This window comes from Trematomus bernacchii, unplaced genomic scaffold (genome assembly GCF_902827165.1).
Source record: "Trematomus bernacchii unplaced genomic scaffold, fTreBer1.1, whole genome shotgun sequence".
Lineage (NCBI taxonomy): Eukaryota > Metazoa > Chordata > Actinopteri > Perciformes > Nototheniidae > Trematomus > Trematomus bernacchii.
In genome coordinates, this window is record NW_022987648.1 from 14083091 (window position 1) to 14105345 (window position 22255).

The 22255-nt window shown below is 40.6% G+C and overlaps 1 protein-coding gene across 3 annotated transcripts; it reads left to right on the forward strand.

Moving 5' to 3' along the window:
• The first annotated feature begins 1296 nt into the window (after nucleotides 1-1296).
• Nucleotides 1297-21713, forward strand: agpat3 (1-acylglycerol-3-phosphate O-acyltransferase 3). 3 transcript variants are annotated; one of them, XM_034134273.1, is made up of 10 exons: nucleotides 1297-1507; nucleotides 12049-12106; nucleotides 12258-12488; nucleotides 13317-13486; nucleotides 13640-13801; nucleotides 16913-17066; nucleotides 17150-17252; nucleotides 18309-18384; nucleotides 18603-18801; nucleotides 18975-21713. In XM_034134273.1, exons 3-10 carry the CDS (start codon nucleotides 12311-12313, stop codon nucleotides 19064-19066), a joined length of 1134 nt encoding a protein of 377 aa, XP_033990164.1. In that variant the 5' UTR covers nucleotides 1297-1507; nucleotides 12049-12106; nucleotides 12258-12310; the 3' UTR covers nucleotides 19067-21713. The 3 variants fall into 3 exon arrangements, with proteins under 3 accessions (XP_033990164.1, XP_033990166.1, XP_033990165.1); XM_034134275.1 differs by lacking the exon at nucleotides 1297-1507 and adding an exon at nucleotides 1818-1840; XM_034134274.1 differs by lacking the exon at nucleotides 1297-1507 and adding an exon at nucleotides 2198-2342.
• Nucleotides 21714-22255: the final 542 nt, after the last annotated feature.

The window sequence follows — 22255 nt, forward strand, 5'->3', positions numbered from 1 at the left end:
ATTTTGCCAGCACTAATCCACAGTATGAATAGCAAGGGATTAACCCAAATAACCAGACAGGCCAATATGTCTGCCTGATGGCAAACTGGATGCAGTAAGCAAAAATAACCTGGCTGAGAAACTTGTTGTGAAAGAGCAGGGATGATTTGTTATAGTGACTGGTTCACATTACATTAGAATCCAGCAAGATATGATGCCATATGTTACCAACAGACATGCCAGATTTGTCACACTAAAGGCCTCCGGCTTCTGTGTGCAAGTTTCTCATCCCTCAGTTTGTCCCACTTCCAACTCGTGCTGCAGCTATGCAAACACACCAGCAGAGGGCTAAAGAGGTCTAAAGTTGACCCACCATGCACTCACACACAGGGAGGGAAATTACTTTAATTACATGTCACTGGCTGTGTAAGGTTACGAGCCAAAGGTCAGCAAAAAGGGAATACCTTGTGCACCATTACACATGCATCGACATGACTCTTTTATTAATGAAGAAAAACCCAATACATTTCCTTTTTTGTTTCCCATAACAACAAACTCTGCCACAGGTTATGGGTGACTGACATAAGGCTTAATCCAATGTACAGTGTTTGGGAGTCATTTAAGAAGTTTAACTACAATTTGCAGTAGCTTGCTGGTAGTTCAACAACATTAATATTTGCATAGGTATTCAAATCAAAAGTTAAATAAGTTTTTTTCGTGCCATTTTTGTGAAGTTTACTACTGAATCTACAAACTGTAAAAGAAAGGTTATTATATGGTTCTTTTATTTTACTCTTCCTTCTCTGCTGTAATTGAGCACATTTTTTACCAGGTGCATCCAAATATTCTTAAATAAAGGAATATCATTGTCAACAAGTTTTACACATTTTTACGGTTTAAAGTTTGTATTTCTACTTTGTAACCAGAGAAGCTCTGTAAATGTAGCTTATCATGAATTAGATAATTTTATGAAACTTGTTGAGTTATGTTGTCCGTTTTTTGTATACAGACGATTATTTGTGTCTTTCTGAGACAAAGGGATACTTACAAAATAATAATTACACATATTAATTCATTTCTAAATGTTTCAACCAAAAGCCTGCTTTATTAACTGGTGCATAGTGGTCACTGGGAATCACAAGGCCTATGACAAAGTACATAGCCATTATTTTTTTACCTGTAGGCCTACCTATACTTTCACTAATAAATAGATCAAGATGTTTTTTTCGGGCGGCCAGGGTTCCATTATTTGAAAAATATATGTGTTTAAATCATGTCTAAGAATGAATGAGGGGCCGGACCGGATGTGGGGCACGCCACCTTCAGGATGGGCTTTGAGGAAATGTGTGGCTTTAACAGACAAACAATAGCGCTCCTGCCAATCGCATTACCTCAAGTCATATTTATTGCGTTTGAGGAAACGAACGAAATAAGAAGGGCTTCTTAACCGAGTTGTTTTGCACCCCTGACGGCAAGGAAGCAGCGAAAAAGTAAAACAAAATACCGACTCCCAAGTGAATCATTTCAGGTAAGCCCAGAGTAACGTTAGCCGGCTAACTAGCATAGCGCAATACAAACTACTCGGGTCAGTTAACTATTTACAGATAACACTAATTAATGTGAGTAATGTGTCTCTTATTGACAGAATACACTATTCAACTAGACGACTACACCCGCCTCATATAAATACTCTTCTAGGTGTAGTGGTGTGTTAACTTAGCATGCTAGCCGTGCTGTTAGCAGCCCACTGCCCTTGTGCTGCTCTGCTGAGTTGCACAATGCACACTAACGTCAGGTACACACTCTAGTCACCCAGCGATAACTGATTTATCGTGTCTGATAGAAGAAACTGGACGGACTGGTAGGTTTTATTTTCTCTTGTAAAGATGTGTACTTTTTGGTGTTTTCAACTTTGAGCTCCCTAGCTAGCTTAACGTGCGTCTCTTCGGCCGCAGTCACGACATGTGTCAGACGAGGAGCCAAGGCACTGGTGGACTGAGGGGCACGCTAGCTAGTACGTTATTTAGCTTTATTTTAAAGATAGTCGCACTAGTGCGTAGAACTCTTACCCTAATAGTGCTTTATTTATCATGGGACTAATGAGCAACACTACTAAGCCGGGTACCGTTAGCTGAAGTAGTACAAAGTACGCCACGAGTAGAGTCACAATATCACGGGGTTCATTTAAAAAGCCGCTATTGCAGTTTGTACGTCATGTCAGGCAGCTGGTCGACCTGCGTAAAGATGTCGTACCACACATCAGACGTAAGGTTACTGTAGTTCATTCAAATCTTCGGCTTTTTCAGCCAGTGACAACTTTACACTTATTTTCACCAACGAGGCGAGCAGTGCGTACGTGACAGGCAAGTCATTTTTTAAGTGATCGTTCTTGGCACTTCTTGCTAGCTGTGATTGTGTTTACTACTGATCATAATAATGCTCTTCACTTTTCATGTTCTCACAATACTGTCTGCGTAGTTTAGTCAAGCTACAACAATAATGGATAGTCACATTGATACAGCGTCTGGCTTGATGGACAGTGCAATAACACATGTTTAATGGTAATACGTATTTTGCCTCATTGGTTCCACAATGGTAATGTAGAGTTTATTGTAAGGTGTGCCTGCAACAGACCTTGACAGGGAGACGTGCACACTGCTTTTGTGATGGCCTATGCTAGTGATTGTCTAGTGTTATAAATGGTTTGGTAGTGTGTACTGTAGTAAGGTGTGTGTGTGTGTGTCATTTTGGTAATGTGATTTAAAAAAAAACAATGACAACTATCTCAATTGCAATCTGTTAATTTTCAGTTACCCTTGACTGTCTCATTTTCTCAGTATTAGTGGTAATCAGGATTTCATACTGCTGACCACAGGAACTTCTAATAGCCATTTTGCAATCGAACAGATACATTTTGTAAAAAACTCTAATTATGACTATGCTGTATAGTAAGTAAGAAAACTGCAAACATCCAAAAGGTACAGCTTTCAACCCAACCAGAAACCTTTCTGGACATCTTGAGATATATATGTTGCTTGATCATTTTCCACTGAAGAATAAGAAGAAATTATGTTATTTTTCTTTTTTTGTTAATTAACTTTTTCAAAACCCTGTGCAGGTTTCAGCGTTATAAAAGTCTTTGTGTGGCAGGTTTTATGGGGACAGGACTGTTCATAATTGTCTAACTAATTATGTCTTACAACACTTTTAACCCTAATAAACCAAAGTGCAAACTGAATTGGGCGGCCTACTGCACAATAAGTCATGCATGTTTTGCAATTGTGGTAATTTGAAGTATCTCCCTCAAATCTTAAAGGTCCCATGTCATGGCCATTTCTACTGATCATAATTCCATTGTTGAGGTATACTAAAATAGATTTATATTGTGCAATTTTCCAAACTCACATTGGTTTCTCATACAGCATCTCTGTATAGTATGTGTATTCACTCTCTGTCCTAAACGGCTTGTTGGAGCTCCTGCCCCCCCCCCTCCCTATGAGCCCAGTGTGCTCTGATTGGTCAGCTCGCCCACTCTGTTCTGATGAGTCCACCACCGTTACAACGGAATATCAGTGATTATGTGTTACAATGGCGTTAGCAACCAGAAAATGACACCAGCAATGACAAACAGATGAGAATGCTGCGTGGGGTCTGGGTGCCGTGTTGGCGGGACGTTGCGGGGCTCGCTGCTGGAGCGGACAGTGTGAGCTGGCTTGCTGCGGGCGATCTGCGAGACAGCAAGACACAGCGAAACCCAGCCTGAACCCAGCCCGAGCACACACACACACCTGCAGCCTGGCTGTGAGTCTGCGTGTGTGCTCAGAACGAGCCCAGGCCGAGCCCCGCCGCGTCTCGCCGTCTCAGGCTGAGTTCAGGCTGAGAAATCCACGGAGCTGCAGCTGAGAAAAGATTGAGTCCCAATCCGCGGAGACGTTGCGTCACTATACCCAATACGTCACTGTACTTACTACACTATAAGAAGAAAACAATGGAAAAAGATAAATCTCCAACGAGACGTTCTGGGGCAGCATAGACAGGTATTTTCTGTGTTAGAGTTTTACTCGCTACAGGGTGTACTTTGAGGGTTTGTGACTCTGCAGACCGTTTACATGCATAAAAAGCTACATAACACACAAGGGGACAGTTAATACCCGGAAAAGCATGACATGGGACCTTTTAAATAAATATAACATGTCATAAAACTGTTGGAACAAAGTCCAGTAAGATGACTGTTTGGATGTAACTTATTTAACTCTTAATCAAGTATTGCCATATAGGTCTTTGACACATAGCTTTGTAGATAAGGTTTTATCTATGCTGAGCAGTGCCATCGTGGGCAGTAACTCAGCACCAGCAATGAATAGTTTTATTAACCTCAAAGTCATATTTGTGAATGTTCGATTACTGCAAAATACCTTAACTTACAGAGTTTGAACTCAAGCTGTCAAGGAATCAATTTCACCCATTGACTTCCCCTCCTACTTTTTCCATTAGTCCTATTATATGCTGACTACAGCTCTGTTAAGTGCCTCCATAACCCAAAGCATTCATCTGGTTGCATCTTTAGAATTTATTTAATTTATTATCATAATAGTTATAGTTAATTGTATTTCACTTTACAATATTTAACCTTACATTCTGTTTCTTTCACCTGCACTATTTTATTCAAATGTGTCGTACTCTGTTTCATTTTTATTTATTTTTGTATTATTGTTATTTTGTTGTCGTATGTCCTTTATATAATATGTTGCATTGTTGGAGGAGCTCGGGACTTATGATTTTCATTGCCATAACTACATTGTAGCTACTGTGATAATAAAACCCTTGAATCTTGAACCTTTTCGATAAGTCCTTGACCCTTATCAGTCATCACTTCTCACTATGGCAACATCCAGATTCCAGATGGAGCCTTGTAAGGGTGGTATTTAAGTGATGCAAGGCCATTACATGTCAGCAGGAGCTCCTTAACTTATTTATAAAAGACTCTGTCCATTTCTAAAACACTATTCTGTTTGTGGCTTTGCATGAAATGTTTGAGTAGTTTCCAAGAACTCCTCAATATCCACAGTTTACACTCCTGAGAGTAATAACGTACTCTTACTGTAATCTAGTAATGTAGCCTATATCACCTAAAAGCAAAGATCTTGAATTTGTTTTAATAATTGGACGACATTAGCTTTCGGCACACATAAGGTAGTGGGAACAATAAATTCCTGCTTTTGTTTTTGTCATGAGATGTGTTGATACAAATAACTTATAAAGTCATTATTATTTTTAATTGAATATTGACAAAATATTCTTGCATTTTCACCAAATTAAACTTCTTCTGGTGCATTATCATTCTCCATATTAGTTATATTGCTTTCTGGCCTATGTGTGCATTTTTGCAATCGAACGAATAGAACACACTATACTGTAAGTGTTGTACAACTGTATGATGGAAGTTACAATTGAGTCTTAAGAACTACAGTCGTGCTACGTGCAGTATTGAGAGCACTTCATGCTTTGAAACATGAATGACCTTCATTGTCAAGCTAACCCAATGTATTTTTAACTCTATTTATATTCAGCTTTAATGCCCAGTGGCGAGGCCTCTGGACTGTACTCTAACCTTTTGACCTATTTGATTTAGTAAACACTGGAGTTCATTTCTGCTTCTAAACCACATCTGACATTAGCTCTGTGAGGGAACCCAGAGGCTTTTGTCGGCTTGCCCACTAGGACTGTTTGCCCTTGTTGTGTGGTTGACTAATACAGATATGTTGTAAATAATTTTTGAGGATATTCATAACTTTCTTTGCTCTTCCAATTATACTAGGTCAAACAAAAACAAAGCACAGGTTGGCAACAATCATATAGGGGTTGTTTAAGGAAACTATTGACCTTTGAGGTCGTCACTTCAGCCTAGTGTCATGGGACCAATGGCAATGTGAGACAAGAAATTCTACATTCTGATTGGTTCCTTTAGCATAACAGATGCTTTTCTGCTTACTCGATGGAGGCAGGGTGGAGCCCGGCCTTCATCTTTGTTAACGTTAATGAAATGAGACGTATCCAGGGTGCCCATAGACTGCTAATCAGCCCTAATCTGATCCATTGGATTAGAGGATGGGAATGCTGCATGCATGTAAGCCGCAGTTTCTGTGTGCTTCTCTTCTTCAAGCAGTGAGCTATCCTACCGTCACCTAGCATTCATTAATGAACTCTTTTTGCACTTGCTCTCAATGAAGATCTATTTCTTTTGGTAACTTTTCCAGTGATATCTTTCTTCTCTGTAAACTGTTGCGCTGATTAGTCAGCTCTTCCAACAAGATCTGGGATCTGGCTAGGTTCCTGCTTTTATCATCATAATCTTCCTCTTTCCTTCTGTGGGATTATCATGCGATGAGGCAGGACAGCCTGTGACTCCACTGCTCCCGACCAGACTACCTTTTTATGTTTTTTTTTTATTCTGGCTTTGATTGGGTGAGATACCAGGAGCCAAAATGCTGAACCAGGGTGCTGTGACGATATTCACTGGGGTGTGTGGGGCCTTAGTGCTCATGGCAATGGCCTACTATGTCTACTGGTAAGTTTAACGCAAGAGAGGTTGTTTGACAGAGCTAGGATTGACCCTACCAGATTTAATATAACTTGAAAAAGAGATAGTAATCAGCATAGCACTTAAAGTCTTATTTGTTTATGCTCGAGTACACCATTTGGAAGCCGAATGGAGAACAATTAATATGACTTGACAAAAGTGCATTGTCTGCCAGGATGTGGCAAAAGTTTGCCTGTATTTAGCTGGTGTCTTTAATGTAATTTTTAACAGTTCTTATCACAACAGAGACTCCTAGCATGCAGTAGTTATTTGTTGGCATAAAAGCTGTATACAGGTGATGTAGAGTAGAAGCAGCTCTCCGGCCTTAAGCAGCTTTAACCCAGTCAGCAACTTTAATCTTTCAGGGGTTACTGTGTGGGCCTGCACCCAAAGGGAGGTGGACCTTCACTGGCTGTTTCTAGTTCAACTCAATGTTTGTTTCTCTGAAAGTCTTTTATTTCATTAGTTTGGTTCAACTGCCACAACACAGGAAAAATTACATTGGTTTGATTTACACTATAATGTGTAAGTCATTGCATTGTTTTAACTGGGGATAATGTTACTGGGCAGAGATGTGTGTGAACCTGGTTTTACTTTCTTCTCTTAATATTGAACTACTAACCTCAAAAGCTGAACCGTAGCTCTGATCCAATCAATTACACTTGAGCTCTGCAAAACACATTATGGTTTACCTATTAGGCAGATATAGATATATATATATAGTACAATGGTATGTTTTTTCTTTTGGCTTAATAATTATAAATACATAGTACTCATTATTTATTGTGGGAATACATCAAGAAAATACAGTCAGTATTGCTGTATATGCCTAAAACAAAAAATACATTGGTGTAAAGACATGTCAATTATTTGATAATGGCTGATTTTAAAAAAGTCACACAGCTTAGGAAAACGTATGTAAAAGTTGTTTGAGGAGACTATTAACACTGTCTTTGAGGTTGTCATTTCTGCCTAGCGTCAAGTGACCAATGGCAAGGTGAGGCAAAAAAATTAGACATTCTGATTGGTTGCTTTAGCATGACAAGGCTATTGTACATAACTGTTCCACGAAGTAGGCTACATATCTTGGTTGCAACTGATTGGTTACCAAATTTAAAGCATCCTAATTATATGTTTAACATAAAATATGTGTAATTTAGTGGATGATAGAACACAAGAAAGCCTGTTAACTTAATAGAGGAAATGGCAATCGATATATACAACATACTGTTCAAAACACAAACAAAAAGCACAGAAGAAAACCTGTTGGTGCACGGCCTCCTGTGCTGGCAACTCTTTTGATCTAAAATGTATCTCTTTGCAAAGCCCCATGTTATTCTTTAGGTTCCCCAGTACCTGGCATTTGGGATTTGGAACCAAAATGTGGTTCCCAACACTAGATATACAATCCGTTGTTATGATACACACATTAAAACATAGCAATATTTGATGACCTTTCAGATCACCAGCTCTGCCTCACCACTTCATTCCAAACAACCATGTTGACTACTCGATTTCTAGTTTATTGACATCCTAAGCTGGGAGTTAGGCAGAGATGGCCATATAAAGATGACAACAGATAAAGCAATCTACTTTTGAGTTTCACAACGGCTATTCAGCAACCTATGGGTGGCGGCATGAAGACTATGTCTATGTTTTATACAGTCAATGGGTTGGATTAAGATTCCCTTGTGGCCTTGGTTGGCCATTCAAGCTGAATTCTTAAAGCAAATATGTTGAGTGCTGCTGGTTATTTTAGGAGACAGAATGAGTGCACACAAAGTCAGTGATAAGATGCACTTTTGCTGTAGGCACTGTGAATTAAGGCCTCCATTTTAACTTGAGCGAAAATGCCTGGTTGCTCTGAATTGTATGACCCCGTGTACAGTGGCAAAAAGAAGAGTGGAATAAAATGAGAACAAAGGTCATGGGATGTTTGGCGCTCACACAGAGTTCGGCATCCATGTAACAAGTGTATTTATCTTTTCTGCTTTGCTGGAAAATCCTACCTCAAGCATGCATGTTGAATATAAACTTTTGGGCAGCAATGTCATTTAATGACAGAAGACATTAAATTAGACAATTTGAAGTTGTATTGGAGATGTGAGCATTTTTAAAGATCCCCCTCTGATCCTTTAAAGGATCTCACATTAAGACAATTCAGTAGATTATACTGCAGTGCATTTATTGATGAGTCTTATTTTAAACTGGGAGCTCATTTCACTTTCATTTGTATTGTCAACAGCACATTCACCTACTTCTGTTCATCATCACCAAACCGACTGAAACAAAATACCATGTGACCTAGGGCTGCACGATGTATCGTGTCGTGACGATAATCGCGATATGCGAATGCGCGATATTCACATCGCGTGGACGTGCGATTAATTTTTAATTTTTTTTAAGGACTTGCTATATTAAGTAGGCAAATTAACTCAAACACGTCATGTTACAATTATTTTGCTGCTTGCTACAAAAGGAAAACTTGCGCGGCTCTCATGTCAGGGGTACGTGAGTGACATGTAGGCTCTGCATGCACAGCAAACCACCAATCGCAATCAAATCTCCAAAGCAAACGGACCCGGTGATTAAAGGTAAAAACACTGAATAAAGTAGTTTCATGTGTTTCTCCAGGGCAGTTCGGCGCTGCTAACCGAGCTAGCTCAGCTTGTTGCTCTGATAACTTAAGATCCAGACGTCCGTGACTAAAATCCTTCATCCGGTTAAATCTAGTTAAAAAAATACCAATTGTATAGCATTAAAGTTCAAGAAAGGATGGTTTGCGGGAAAAAAACTGTCTTTTCTTCAATTCCTGTATGTTTTCATATCGCAATATATATCGCAGGGGGGGGGAAAAATCGCAATGTCCGTTTTTTTCCAATATCGTGCAGCCCTAATGTGACCAGTTGTTAGTATTATCTACACGCTGTCCTCTTTATCCTTCAGTGTTGGAGCCAGCCTTCCAAAATATTTGACTGGAGCCAGAAGTGAAATATGCAACAGTGTAACTTGACCCTTCCAACTCACTCTCTCCCAGTTTAAGTAGGCACAAAGGCCATATCGGTAACAAAATGCAGAGACATCTTTGGACTGATAATAATATTCATCAGGCGATGGATGGCACATGTGACATTATTTCAACACTTTAGTGTCAGTATGTCCTCCTAACCACAGGCACTATAACGTCTGTTTGCCCAAGAGACTGAGCTGAAGTTCTGTGGATGTGCAGTGTGCACGTAAGATTTAATTTCCCTTACACCCAGGTGTTGTGTTTTAAATGGATTTATTACAAAGGATCAGACTAGTTGCCCTCATTATTGCCTGCAATCAACTGACCTTGTGTAAAGTTTGTGGTTGAGATTGCTTGGTTTGCTCTTTCCTGAGATGGCGCTTTAAAGAATATGATACAAACTCAAGATAAAACATGGTTGTAAACAGTTATTTTGCTTAAAATGAAGACGTCTTGGGTGTCTGATCCAATATATTTTAAATGCTTTGTCAAGGTAAATAAATCAACTTGCGTTACCAACGTTTTTTTTTCAATTTGCTCACCGTCATCCATTTTGTGAGCTTTATCTAGTTCCAATTGTGTACAATTTTACACGAGCAATTAAAGCAAAGACAGTAGTGATTACAGACGCTGTGTAAACAAGACCCTGTCTGTGGATGAAGAGTTGTATGTCATTGTGACATGCAGACTGACACGCAAATGTTCCTATCTCTCCCTTGTTGGTTAGAATACAGTCTGTTGTTCTAAAAGCAGCGCCGTACGGCCTCGTTTTGGCTAGATGGCTGAAACAGTTGTATCAGTGAATGCAGGGGACTGTACATGTTGCTACTAGGACTGCACAGATAATGCTTAGTGTTGTCACAACACCAAAACTATGACTACGATAAATAATTCCTAAAGTATCTAGATACTGAAACAATAAAAGGGCAAAGACAAAATACATCACAAAAAAAGTGGAATCATTTTGTTTTGGTTAAAAATATAGAAAATTGTGAATTTGATAAGTTAATCAACATAAAAAGAAAATACTTATCTATCCAATTAATCCTTTAAATAGTTTTTCATGCAAAAATGGCAGATAATGCTGTATTTCAGCCACTCAAATGTAGGCATTTTCCACAGTTCTCTGTTTTTATATCATATTAAATTAAACATCTTTGAGTTTTAAACTGACACCCTTTTTTCTTTTAAAGAAAAGCAGATGGATCTATAATAAATTGCAGTATTGTTGCTTTACTTTGATGTTTTATTAAAACAATTACATAATAGGCATTTTTTGAATGGCCATATACGTAACAACTAAAAAGTGAAAAGGTTATAATGTAAAACAAAACAGGTGGAGTTGCCCAGTTGGCAGTCCTAAAGTGGATTTGGGGTGTCTACAGATTGCTACTCAGAGCTGCAAAAGCACTACTCAGATTAGAAAGTTTCTTAGAAAAGCTTTAAACTGGCTTGACCCACGCTGTAATGGGCTTTGGTGCAGATGTGGGGACAGTCCATTTAAGGCCGGGCGACCGGCATACAAGAAGTATAAACGCAGCAGATGCCAGCGCGGTACAGATCCATCTTTTCCTGTCCATTCATCTCCATACCTGCTTAATCTTATTGTGTCATGGAGGAGTGGAGCCTTTCCCAGCATGCTGTGCAGAGAAAGATGATAGAAATATTTCATGTGTGTTGCATTGGTATGTTGGAAAAACATGCCTAGGGGCATATAAATGTGTTAACTTACCTTTTGGAGGAAAGTGAATCACCCGAAATAAACTCTCAAAAGCCCCGACAATTATTTTATTGTTCTGTCTGATCAACAGTCAACTTAAAATAATATAAACGGAGAAAAGCAGAAAGTTCTCACATCGGAATAGATGAGACTTTATATAACTCATACCTATTCTTTGTCAAAAGAAATGCCTTGATACCAACTCAGTGTAGCATAGGGAATTGAGATTTAGTTTCTAAGATCTTTGCTTCATTTTTTACAACTATAAAATATAAACCCTAAAGCTGAAATGTGATCAACTTTTGGTCACCATACTCTATTGAAATATGATGGATGTATTCAAGTATTGCTTTTTATTGAAATGCGTAGTTCTGTGTAAAATGTGGCATATAATGTCATTTCTATCACTTCGCCCTTGTGAAAGGTCAGGCTCAGGTCAAAATGAGTACGGTCACAAGAAATCTAAATTGAGTAACAATGCTCTTTGACAATCCAACATGCAATGCGTGTGTTGAAATAGCACATTACCCAACCTGCCGTGTGCCACAGTTTAACCCAGCATCTGTCTTCTGCTTTTTTTTAACCACCGACCACACTCAGAACGACATCAGCTGTTTCTGGCGTCCTCTTGTCTGTATGAACCACCTGTTTGATGATACGTGCACTTAATTAAAATCTACTGTAATGGCACTGTACTGTTGTGTTTCATTTGACTTCCTTCACTATATGCTCATCCTCTGTTTTCTCTGTCTCCATCAGGTCTGTAGTATTGGCTGACGGACCGTGTAAACGCGGCTTGTAAAAGGATCCCACCGTGGTAAGAAAGACTGTTAGTTTTTTTATTACTGAATGCAATATTGCCTGCAGAAAAATTGAGTCAACCAGGACCCATTATTTTTACCGTTGTCTGTCAGTAAGGTTCATTGCTTTGGCTCTGCCTTCCCTCCTCTATTTCCGCCCTCTCTCAGGTTGGTCGTTGTGTATAGAAAGGAGCCCACTCAGCTCTCCAGGCTCCTCAGCCATGGCGCTGCTGGCCTACCTGAAGAGCCTGTTCATCCTGCAGCTGCTGATGGGCTTTGTGTTCGTGGTGAGCGGCCTCATCATAAACTTCATTCAGCTCTGCACCTGCATCCTCTGGCCCATCAACAAGCGGCTCTATCGCATAATCAACTGCCGGCTCGCCTACTCCCTCTGGAGTCGTGAGTACATCATACTCCTTTTCTGTTGCTAAGAGTTATGTTGTGCTTTGAAAATAGTGTAAACAAGATAAGGCACCAGGTTCTTTGGGTGACACTTGGCTTGGCAATCTGCTGAATTCATGTCAACAATTCTATTCCTTTTAGCTCTGAGATAAATCTCCAGATCAATGAAAATCAATGCAAAGTGAAAACATCGATACACGTCAACTTCTTCAAGATATGCCTTTATTTTGACCTTACCTTGTCACGTCGGTTTCACCATTTCTGTCCAAGTGCACCTCATTCTTAAATTAAAACAGTCCTGGCGTTGTTAGCAATTGGTGCTAATGGCTTAGCGTTGTGTACAGGCGAGATATTTTGTTAAATAAGCATGTTGCGTATGAGATAGGCCTGAGATTCAAGTTCAATCCAAAGTGTATCATGGAAGATTTAGTTTTCAGCGAAAAATGTATTGTTGTGCAAAGGCTCAAACTTATGATTTACAGTACAACCCCTACTAGCTGCTATAGTAAGTAGCTATGGCTGGCTGTTGTCTGGTGCGGGGCATGTTGGCTGCTCATGCGGGTTAATGGGAGCAGCTGAGGCTCAAACATTACATCTACCAAAATAGCTCCATACAGCTGAAGTGTTCTGATATCTCATGATGAGGAAATAATATGTGGCATGGATCACTGTTGTGTTAATCAGCAAAACTGAGGAGCAACCCTGACATTTATTAAGAGGAAAATGCTTTGAACTTGTACTTAGTTCTCATCGTCAATCCTATAAATGATGAAGTGTTGTTTGAACATTCCCAGTGCCCCGCATGATGTGTTGTTTTCTGTGCAGAGCTGGTGATGCTGCTGGAGTGGTGGTCGGGCACAGAATGCACACTATACACCGACCAAGCTACGGTGGACAAGTTTGGCAAAGAGCATGTCATCACCATCCTCAACCACAACTATGAGATCGACTTCCTGTGTGGCTGGACTATGTGTGAAAGATATGGCATCCTAGGGGTCAGTACTGTCGCAAAAAGGAACTGAATATTTTGTTGATTTAGTTACTTGTCATCTCAGATGATGCTCTTCAAGATGAAGTCCATCTCTACTCCTGATGGCGAGAAATCAAACCTTTGTCATTATACACGTCTACCTGTCCCCCCTCTCTAGAGTTCAAAAGTGCTAGCCAAACACGAGTTACTGAAGGTTCCTCTGATTGGCTGGACCTGGTACTTCCTAGAAATAGTCTTCTGCAAAAGAAAGTGGGAAGAGGACCGGAAGACTGTCTTCAGTTCACTGGATAGGCTCAAAGACTATCCTGAATATATGTGGGTAAGTACACAGCAGACACACTGTCTTACTTCCCGTGTGTGTTTGTGTGTAATAATAAGATGGTTTAGCAGTTTGCTTAGGCCACGTTTACACGGAGATGAAACGGGTTGTATCCGCTACAGTTCTCTATCGTATGGACGGTTCTTCCACACGAGGCCGTAACGGAACCGCGGAAACGGAGCCCTCAAACGGTAACGGGTCCCAAGGTGGGTAGATCTGCGGACGAACCGCTCTGGGGGGCCAAGCGGCTCCGTGTGTACGTCCTATACGATCATTTCCTGATAACGATGACGCCATAGCCCCGCCTCTCCCCACCTCTGCTGCTTACCCCCGCGTCACCCGCGTGTTTCAACAACAATAACAACAACAACAACAACAACAACAATGGCGGATCACAGGGTTGCTTTCGTGCTCCAGACGCTACTGACCATGCTACAGATGTTAGTGCAAAATCTACAGCTCCTCTACCACAACCATCAGCAACAAGTGGACATGGAGAACTACATGAACTACATGTTGCTAAATCCACCGCGGAGAATAAACAGAAGGGCAACCATGGCAACCATGCTTGGGGGGTCTTCTTCGCTGCTTTTGTTGTATTTTGTGGCGGAAGTACAGCGCCACTTACAGGCCCGGCATATGTACTACAGCGTCTCCAGCGGGTCGAGCGGTCTCGTGTGGACGGACACGTATCTTGAGCCGATTCTGTGTGGACGGAAGACTTTTTTTGATATCGACTAATGCTGCGTTCACACCGGACGCGATGCGATGTTTGGGGGCGGCGCGATTACATGTAAAGTCAATGCAGAGACGCGGACAGACGCGAATTCGCTCCGACGGCGAGCATGAAGCGGTGGACGCGAGAGTTCAATTTGTTCAACTCAAGCGTCAAATTCACGTGGCGCGTTCTCGCGGAAGCCAATCAGCGGTGAGGATCTCAGCCTGCCGTCACTGACGTTCAACCACACAACATCAGCCGTTAGCTGTTAGCAGTTAGCACACAGAGCTCACAGCTCCTCATATCTGTTCAGAAACTGGACAAAAGTTAAACAAGTACAAACCACAGACTGTCTGTGCCATGGCGAATACAGTCGCTGGTTTATTAATGTCTGTAGGCCGTTGTTATGAGTGTGGAATGAGCATATACAACGTTAGCTTAGCCTGGTCGACCCGATCTTCATTCAGAAAACAAGCATTTTAAAAGATTTTTCGCCTGCCGTCTTGTCTGCAGACTTGTCAAAGCATTAATTCATGGTTTTTACTAACCGGTATCAGTATGTTGTTACTTCGGCATCATTTAGAAAACGTGTATTACAATTTAATCACGGTAAAATATGTTCATTTTGTTGTAGTTGTAGCTCCCGAGCCAGCGCGTCTTGTTTGAATGATGCGAGTAAACACAGCTGGCAGCTGCGGTGAAACTCGAGCGTTTAGAGCGATGCGATAGGAGCGATTAGAGCGAAGCGAATATTCGCATCGCGTCCGGTGTGAACGCAGCATAAGGTTCATTTTCGTTTTCGTCTCCGTGTAAACGTGGCCTTAGAATCCATTCCATGTTACAACACATCCATTTGCACAAATACCACATCATATACTTGTGCAATCAGTGAACTCTAGCCCAGTCTCAAAACATTCCTCTTAGAAAAAGACATGTAGATACTCGAGTTAATCATCTCAGTAAAATATAGGATAGAGTGTTTGAATTATCTAAAGGAAACATTACATTTTATTACACCTCGGGGCTCATTGTTGTAGATAAGTCTTCACTTTTTCTGTTGATGAAGAAAAAAAGATCCAAATTGTGATAAACAGGAATTTCATAAATAAATGTCTTAACTATTCTTTAGTTTTCATTGGAAGAAAATACTCTGCCTATACAAAATCTAGATGCTGCCCTTTGACCCAGTCTCTCTTAGTGTAGGAAGATACATCAGAGGAGGTTACCACTCAGTTCTCTGAGTGCGCCAGCTGGATGTGTGTTTTTTTTCTCTGTGAAACTTCCTGAACCGGGCTCTCCACTGTGCACAAACAGCCTGAGGAGGCTTTCACTCTGCTTTCTGAGGAAAAAACGTTTGAACCGTTTGAACGTGCAAGTGGCCTACATTCATGGCCTCTAGTTCAGCACCTTGTTACAGATATTCACCATGACTCAACCAGTTCACCTGCTGAGATTAGGCAGATCAGCTGTTGATCTAATTACCCCTCAAATCCGGCATTAGGCCACTTCTGACAGCTTTTGTGTCCAGATTAAGTAAACACCAGAGCAATTAGTCGGCAAACCCATAAAGCGTCAGATTGAGATATCATCGCCAACTATTTCGATAATTGTTTAATCATATTTTCTTTTAGTGCGAAACTTTTTGAGCCTCCAATATGAATATTATCTGTATTTTACATTCAATTCAATATCTTACATTCAATTCAATATCTTACATTCAATTCAATATCTTTGCGTTTTGGACTGACGTCAAAACAGACTGGGAAGGACATTTTCTCTGTTTGACACTAGACTGGACTACATTAATCGATAACAACAGTGATGTTATTTGCAACCATCACACACCCTTAGGTAGAGTTAACATCCACCTGCCTATTGAGATAGCATTTTGTTACACTGAGGTGAACTTGATCTGTAATTCCACCAAGCAGAAGTAGGTAAAAGAATCAAGGGTTTTATCGTCATGTGCACAGTAGCCACAGTGTAGTTATGGCAATGAAAATCTTAAGTCCCAAGCACCTCCAACAATGCAACATAATATGTATAGGACATAAGACAAAATAAAAAAATAGAACTAAAAATAGTGCAAAATGAAACAGAGTAGGATAGATTAGAATAAAATAGTGCAGGTTATGTTGCAAGACAAGTAGTGTAGATGAAGTTAACTATATACATGCTAAATGATGCAGAGAATGTTGAAAGTGACCAAGTAAATGCAGGATCCTATGTACATGTAAATAGAATAAGATATACAAGAACAGAATGTAAGATTAAATATTGTAGAGTAAATGCAAGAATGGGTCAAGAAAAAATAGGTCACCTCCAGTGGGTCATTTGTTTGTATAGGTGTCTGTGTGTCTGCATGTGTTAACACAGCTCTTTTCTCTCCACAGTTTCTGCTGTATTGCGAGGGCACCCGCTTCACAGAGGCCAAGCACCAAATCAGTATGCAGGTTGCAGAGAGCAAAGGCTTGCCCAAGCTCAAATACCACCTACTGCCCCGAACCAAAGGATTCACCACCACCCTGCAGTGTCTTAAGGGCACAGGTAGTGTGAACAATAACACACAGTTTGTCATGCTGGATTCACACAAGACTTTTATTCTAAATCTGTGTTCTCCTCTCTCACAGTAACTGCTGTGTATGATGTGACTCTCAACTTCAAAGACAACCAAACCCCCACTCTCCTGGGCATCGTCAGCGGCAAGAAATACAAAGCTGACCTGAGTGTAAGGTGAGTGTCACAGGTACCATTTTTAATAATCACTCATCATTATAATGATCTATTACATTTATTTTTCAACTGAAAATGATGAGTCTTTTCCAAACGTTTGGGCCCCCTACTGACTGCCTTTTTGTCCTCTAACAATGAAACACACAGTGAGAGCCCTGACAAATGTTGGCTGGTTTCCCAGTAAGTTTATGGTTTCAGAACAATAACTAATTGGAAGGAGAATCCTACTGAGTGAAGAGCTGACCGATAGCTCATGCTGAAAAGGCTGAGGAAAGAGGGTCTTTTGTCTCCTTGCCTGAACTGCAAAACAATATGAAAAAGCAAACTGTTTCTTCTTTAACTCAATTAAATAAAGGAACGTTTAAATATCTTTTTACTAACATGGTTGACTAGACCGGAGTCAGTTAAACATACAAGTGTTTAAAGAAATCCCCCAGCACCAAAATAGGTGATCTATGGTGCAGTGAAAGTGTAATGTGAGGGAGCCACCTGGTGGGGAGAAACTGCCACAACAGGCCACAACAGGCCACAACAGGCATTTGTTTTATTAACATGAAATATCTTTGACCATGAAATGTTTCATTACATCTTATTGTCCATTATATTATGATTTGATAACTACATCTGGTTAAAATTGTTTAACATTATTGTATGTTTGAGGTTGCAGTGCCTATGGATAGTGTCAGTATTCTTTAATTTACAAATGGTACTATTAAGGTGGTAGTTCATGATTTATTTTTTCTTTTCTTTTGCTGGGCACACAAATTACACTTGATGTTCAATTTGCAGTTATGATTTAGACGTCACAAGTTAGGTGCGTTTCAGATTGCTGGTGTTGATAATGTGGATATGTGTGAACAGGAGAAATTATGAATGAAGGTAGAAAAAAAGAGACCGTGTTAAAATTGTGAGGTGTGCAAATCCAATTTCTGACTGTCAGGGGAAAAAAACAAATCTATAAATATTGGATATACTCAAATACTTATCCTAAGTTTAAAGAATCTTAACAACTGTTCCCAGTTTAAGACGCCTTGTGTTTTTCTCTTTTCAACCCAGGCGGTTTCCGGTGGAGGACATACCCAGTGATGAGAAAGAGTGTGCCATCTGGCTGCACAAGCTCTACCAGGAGAAGGTAAACTGAAGAAAGCTGACATTAAAGGCAGATTCAGTAATCAAAATGTATAATGCACGGCTTCATTCAGATATGTAGTTACAATACAAGCTGTTTTCTGATTCATATAATTTATTACAGCCTATAGAGTTTAATGTATGTATAAGGTGGGTAGCTATGCTCGACATGCATGATTAAATGATAAAGTGCAAACCAATTCTTCTTCCTCTCCTGCTCAGGATGCCTTACAGGAAAGCTATAAAAAGGAAGGCAAGTTCCCCGGACCCACAATCATTCCTAAACGCCGGCCATGGACGCTGCTGAACTTCCTGTTCTGGGCCACCGTGCTGCTTTCGCCCCTCATCAACTTTGCTTATGGAGTGGCTGTCAGTGGCTCCCCGCTCCTCATCATTGGCTTCATCATCTTCCTCATCATAGGTAGGCAAACTCTGCATCAGTGGCCTGTAGAAGCAACTCTGCTTCCTTTTGTGGACTGAGCAATAGGCAATGCCTCTCTGACTTTACCTGAAAGAGAAGTAATAAAAGCACTGTGTTGTTTAATCTTTGAATCGCTTGAGTCCTCACTCTCTTCTCCTCTGTTCTCTCCCCAGCCTCGATAGCTATCCGCCGCCTCATAGGGGTCACCGAGGTGAAGAAAACAGGCTCCAGTTACGGCAACCCGGAGGCCAAGAAAGAAAACTAAAGTGTCACCCCCCTCCGTGTGCGGCCGTCTGTGCGGTCACCCTGCGGCGTCTCACCCCTGCCCGCCTCCATTCTCCTCCTTCTGTTGAGTCAGTTGGCAGGCTAGGGAGGAGACCCAGCTGTGAAAACATAATAGAGCCCAGAGATAGAAATACTAATGGCACTAGTGAGAGAGAGCGTGGAGAGTGTGGACAGTGTGGGCTTCACGCTCTCTGGTGTACAGAACATGAGGAGGGGGAGATGCAGCACTATATTCCCCTTGTTTCTTTCTTAATCCCTCATCCATGTCCTTTAAGATCCCGCTAACACCCAGGGTTAAGCTCCTAACCTGTGTGAGGTCACATTTCCTGCTCTCTACTTCCTGTCAGTCATCAGCCAATCAGGGAGGGGCTCATTCTTATTGCCCAAAGACCACAAGCCGATCTGTATCTGATCTTTTTAATCTTAACCACCGAGGGGCAGTGTGTTTCTGCAGCAGCGTACATCACTCTTTTCCTCACCCAGTGGGACTTGTAATCAGAACTGGTGCCTTGAGGCCCAGCCTGTTCTCCTTTATCTTAAAGAGTCATTTGACCCGAATCACAGAACGACTACCTGTTAACCTCCAGGTATCAAGCCATGCAGATAGATTTCATTGTATGGGCCAATCCAATACAATGTAGGGAGGTACATTTTGCTCAAATCATTGCAAAGTACATTTGAAAAACTTCAACAGCAATGTGTCTTTCAGAATATAAGTCTATTACTTTGGATCATTTCTGAATATTTTCATCATTACCTATGTTGGTAGTGAATACTGACCATATTATTGGATCATCCAAGTAGTAAGCACATTTCTGTTTTTGGAGAAAACAACTTTGAATTAGTTTAAGCACCACCAACAACATCACCTCACCTGTATTGTCCAACATCATCTCCAGGGCTAGATACTGCAATCGTTAGGTGGGAAAACCTTATTTTTTCTCCATCAAATTGTGATGTTGGTGAACTGATCCTTTATTTTGATTGCGTGGAAAGGCTGGTGTCTGCAAAACTCAAGCAAGGGCTCCCAATGTGAAATCTGTCCTCATCAAGGACACCTGCCATCTGTTACAGGTCTCATGCGTCGCCCTCACCAACAACACACACACACACACACACACACACACGGAGTCACCCCGACACATTATTATTAATTTTCCCATCTCTGTTCCTATTTTACTTGCTTAATAAGAAATCGCATGTATGTTGTTTTTCATCATTTTGACGATTTCTTACCCCCTAAATGTGACGTTGAATCAACCAGCAAACCCAGTCGAAACACTGAAGCAGTTCAACCTACCAATCCCCGATCCAGAAAAGGTCATCAGCTGTCTACATGTAGTGTCGCAGTACTGATGTTTTAACCTTTGCCTTAAATCAAGCTTGCTCAGGCGAGGGATTGCTTATTCGCCACCCCTTTAAAACAGCACCCACCTCTTACCTCTGCGCTCTGGCTGAATATTCATCCTCTCCCTGCCATCACAGTGCATGGAGGAGCAGTGTGGATTCATTGGGTTTGATTACCAAAGCCAATGAGCAAATAAAACCCTTGTTGTTCTTTCAAGTGAAAAGCTGTTGGTCCGTTAAAGGGCGTCCCCTGTACATCGTTTGTCAGTTAAACAAAGCTGCTTGCTTACACTCCATGGGCAGGCAGCTGTTTTACTCCCAACATCGTAGCCAATGTCGGTGCACAGCTCTAAATATTTCACAATTTACAAATCGGTCCTCCCAGTTGTATTAAACTGCAACAAATTAAACATCGGCTGCTGCAGTAAAATTAGTGGATTTCTTCCCCAAAACAATGGCAGCAAGACATGGAGGGGATATTTTGTGTTCTCTCTCTCTCTCTCTTTTTTTTTTTTTTTTACCCCTCCCCTCCTGTGCCACCTGTAGTGTTAATCATTTATTTTGGTTTTAATTTGTCACTCCTCAGCAGCAATACCTTGTGTACGTCCTCTCTCTGTAGCGTTATGTCAACCCAGACAGATTTCATGCAAGCCTTAATAGACAGTGCTGCTTAATTTTTGTGTGGAAATGTAGAAGCTAAATGAGCCCCTGTGGTAGTGAAGAAAAACAGTCCTCCGGTATAGCAAGCAGGTTGCTGGGATTAGTTGCCGAGCTGCTTCTTCTACAATCTAACATTCAAGATTTAACAACTGGATAAAGTCTGCTCTTATGCACAAAGAGCTCTGTTCATAATCAACATTTTTTACAAGGAGATATTTGAGTTGCTTTACCTCAAATATTTGTTAAAAGCTTTAGTATCACGGCCTGCTATATTTTTCCTCAAGAGATCTGATCAGAATTCCAACTCATTCTGTCATTCAGTAAAAATGTCTCATTTCAAAGATGCCGAGAAGTCCTGATCAGTATTTGGAAAAAGGTTTTTTATTCAGTTCAGAAGTTTAACACGAGGTTGTTGTTCTTTTTTCTGAGGTCTCCGATGGAATTAAATAACATTACAAATTGAGATTTAAAAAGTCTTTAAGTGGTGTCGGAGATAATTGAGTTAGTGGCACCTCTTGCGTCAGCTTTTCTTTGTTTTCTAAGGCTATTTTTATGTTTTCTTCAATTAAAGCACTTAAGAATATTAAAGGATTTAATCACAAAACAACTTTTACTCTTGACTTATTTGGATTTGTGTGAGTTTTTGTGTTTGCAATGCAGTTCAGATACAATATAGCTTCATGACTGGGGAAGGGTCTGGAGCTGAATCCACACAACCTGCTTCATATTTCTCACTCCATCTTCTCTCATCCATCAAGGCAACACGTTCACATCCACCCTCCTTCATTCATCATGACACCGCCACACGTTTCCATTAAGATACAGTGTGAGAGAATGAACCAACTGAATATGAAATATTTTATTTGTCCCACGGCTGGTAAAGGATTTCTGTTTTAGTCTCTACATACTGTTAACTGAAAATATGTACGCAAGGTGATTGATGAATGTCCCTCTCACTTCTAGAAATTGTAGAGATGTACGAGCTGTTCCTTTAAAGTAGACTTTCTGAATGGAACATTAAAAAGTTGTCCATAAAACGTCCTGAGGACATTTTGGGTGTGCTGTATGGAAATGTGACTGGATGTTGAGCGACTGTAAACGTATGTACATAATGTAAATTATGAGTATGATTTTAGAAATTGCAGTGACAGTTTTTTTGCAA

Coding starts and splice junctions, on each gene's coding strand:
- agpat3 (XM_034134273.1), top strand. CDS start 12,311: ATGGCGCTGCTGGCCTACCTGAAGAGCCTGTTCATCCTGCAGCTGCTG. Junction 17,253..18,308: donor AAAGCTGACCTGAGTGTAAG/GTGAGTGTCACA, acceptor TTTTCAACCCAG/GCGGTTTCCGGTGGAGGACA. Junction 18,802..18,974: donor CATCATCTTCCTCATCATAG/GTAGGCAAACTC, acceptor TTCTCTCCCCAG/CCTCGATAGCTATCCGCCGC.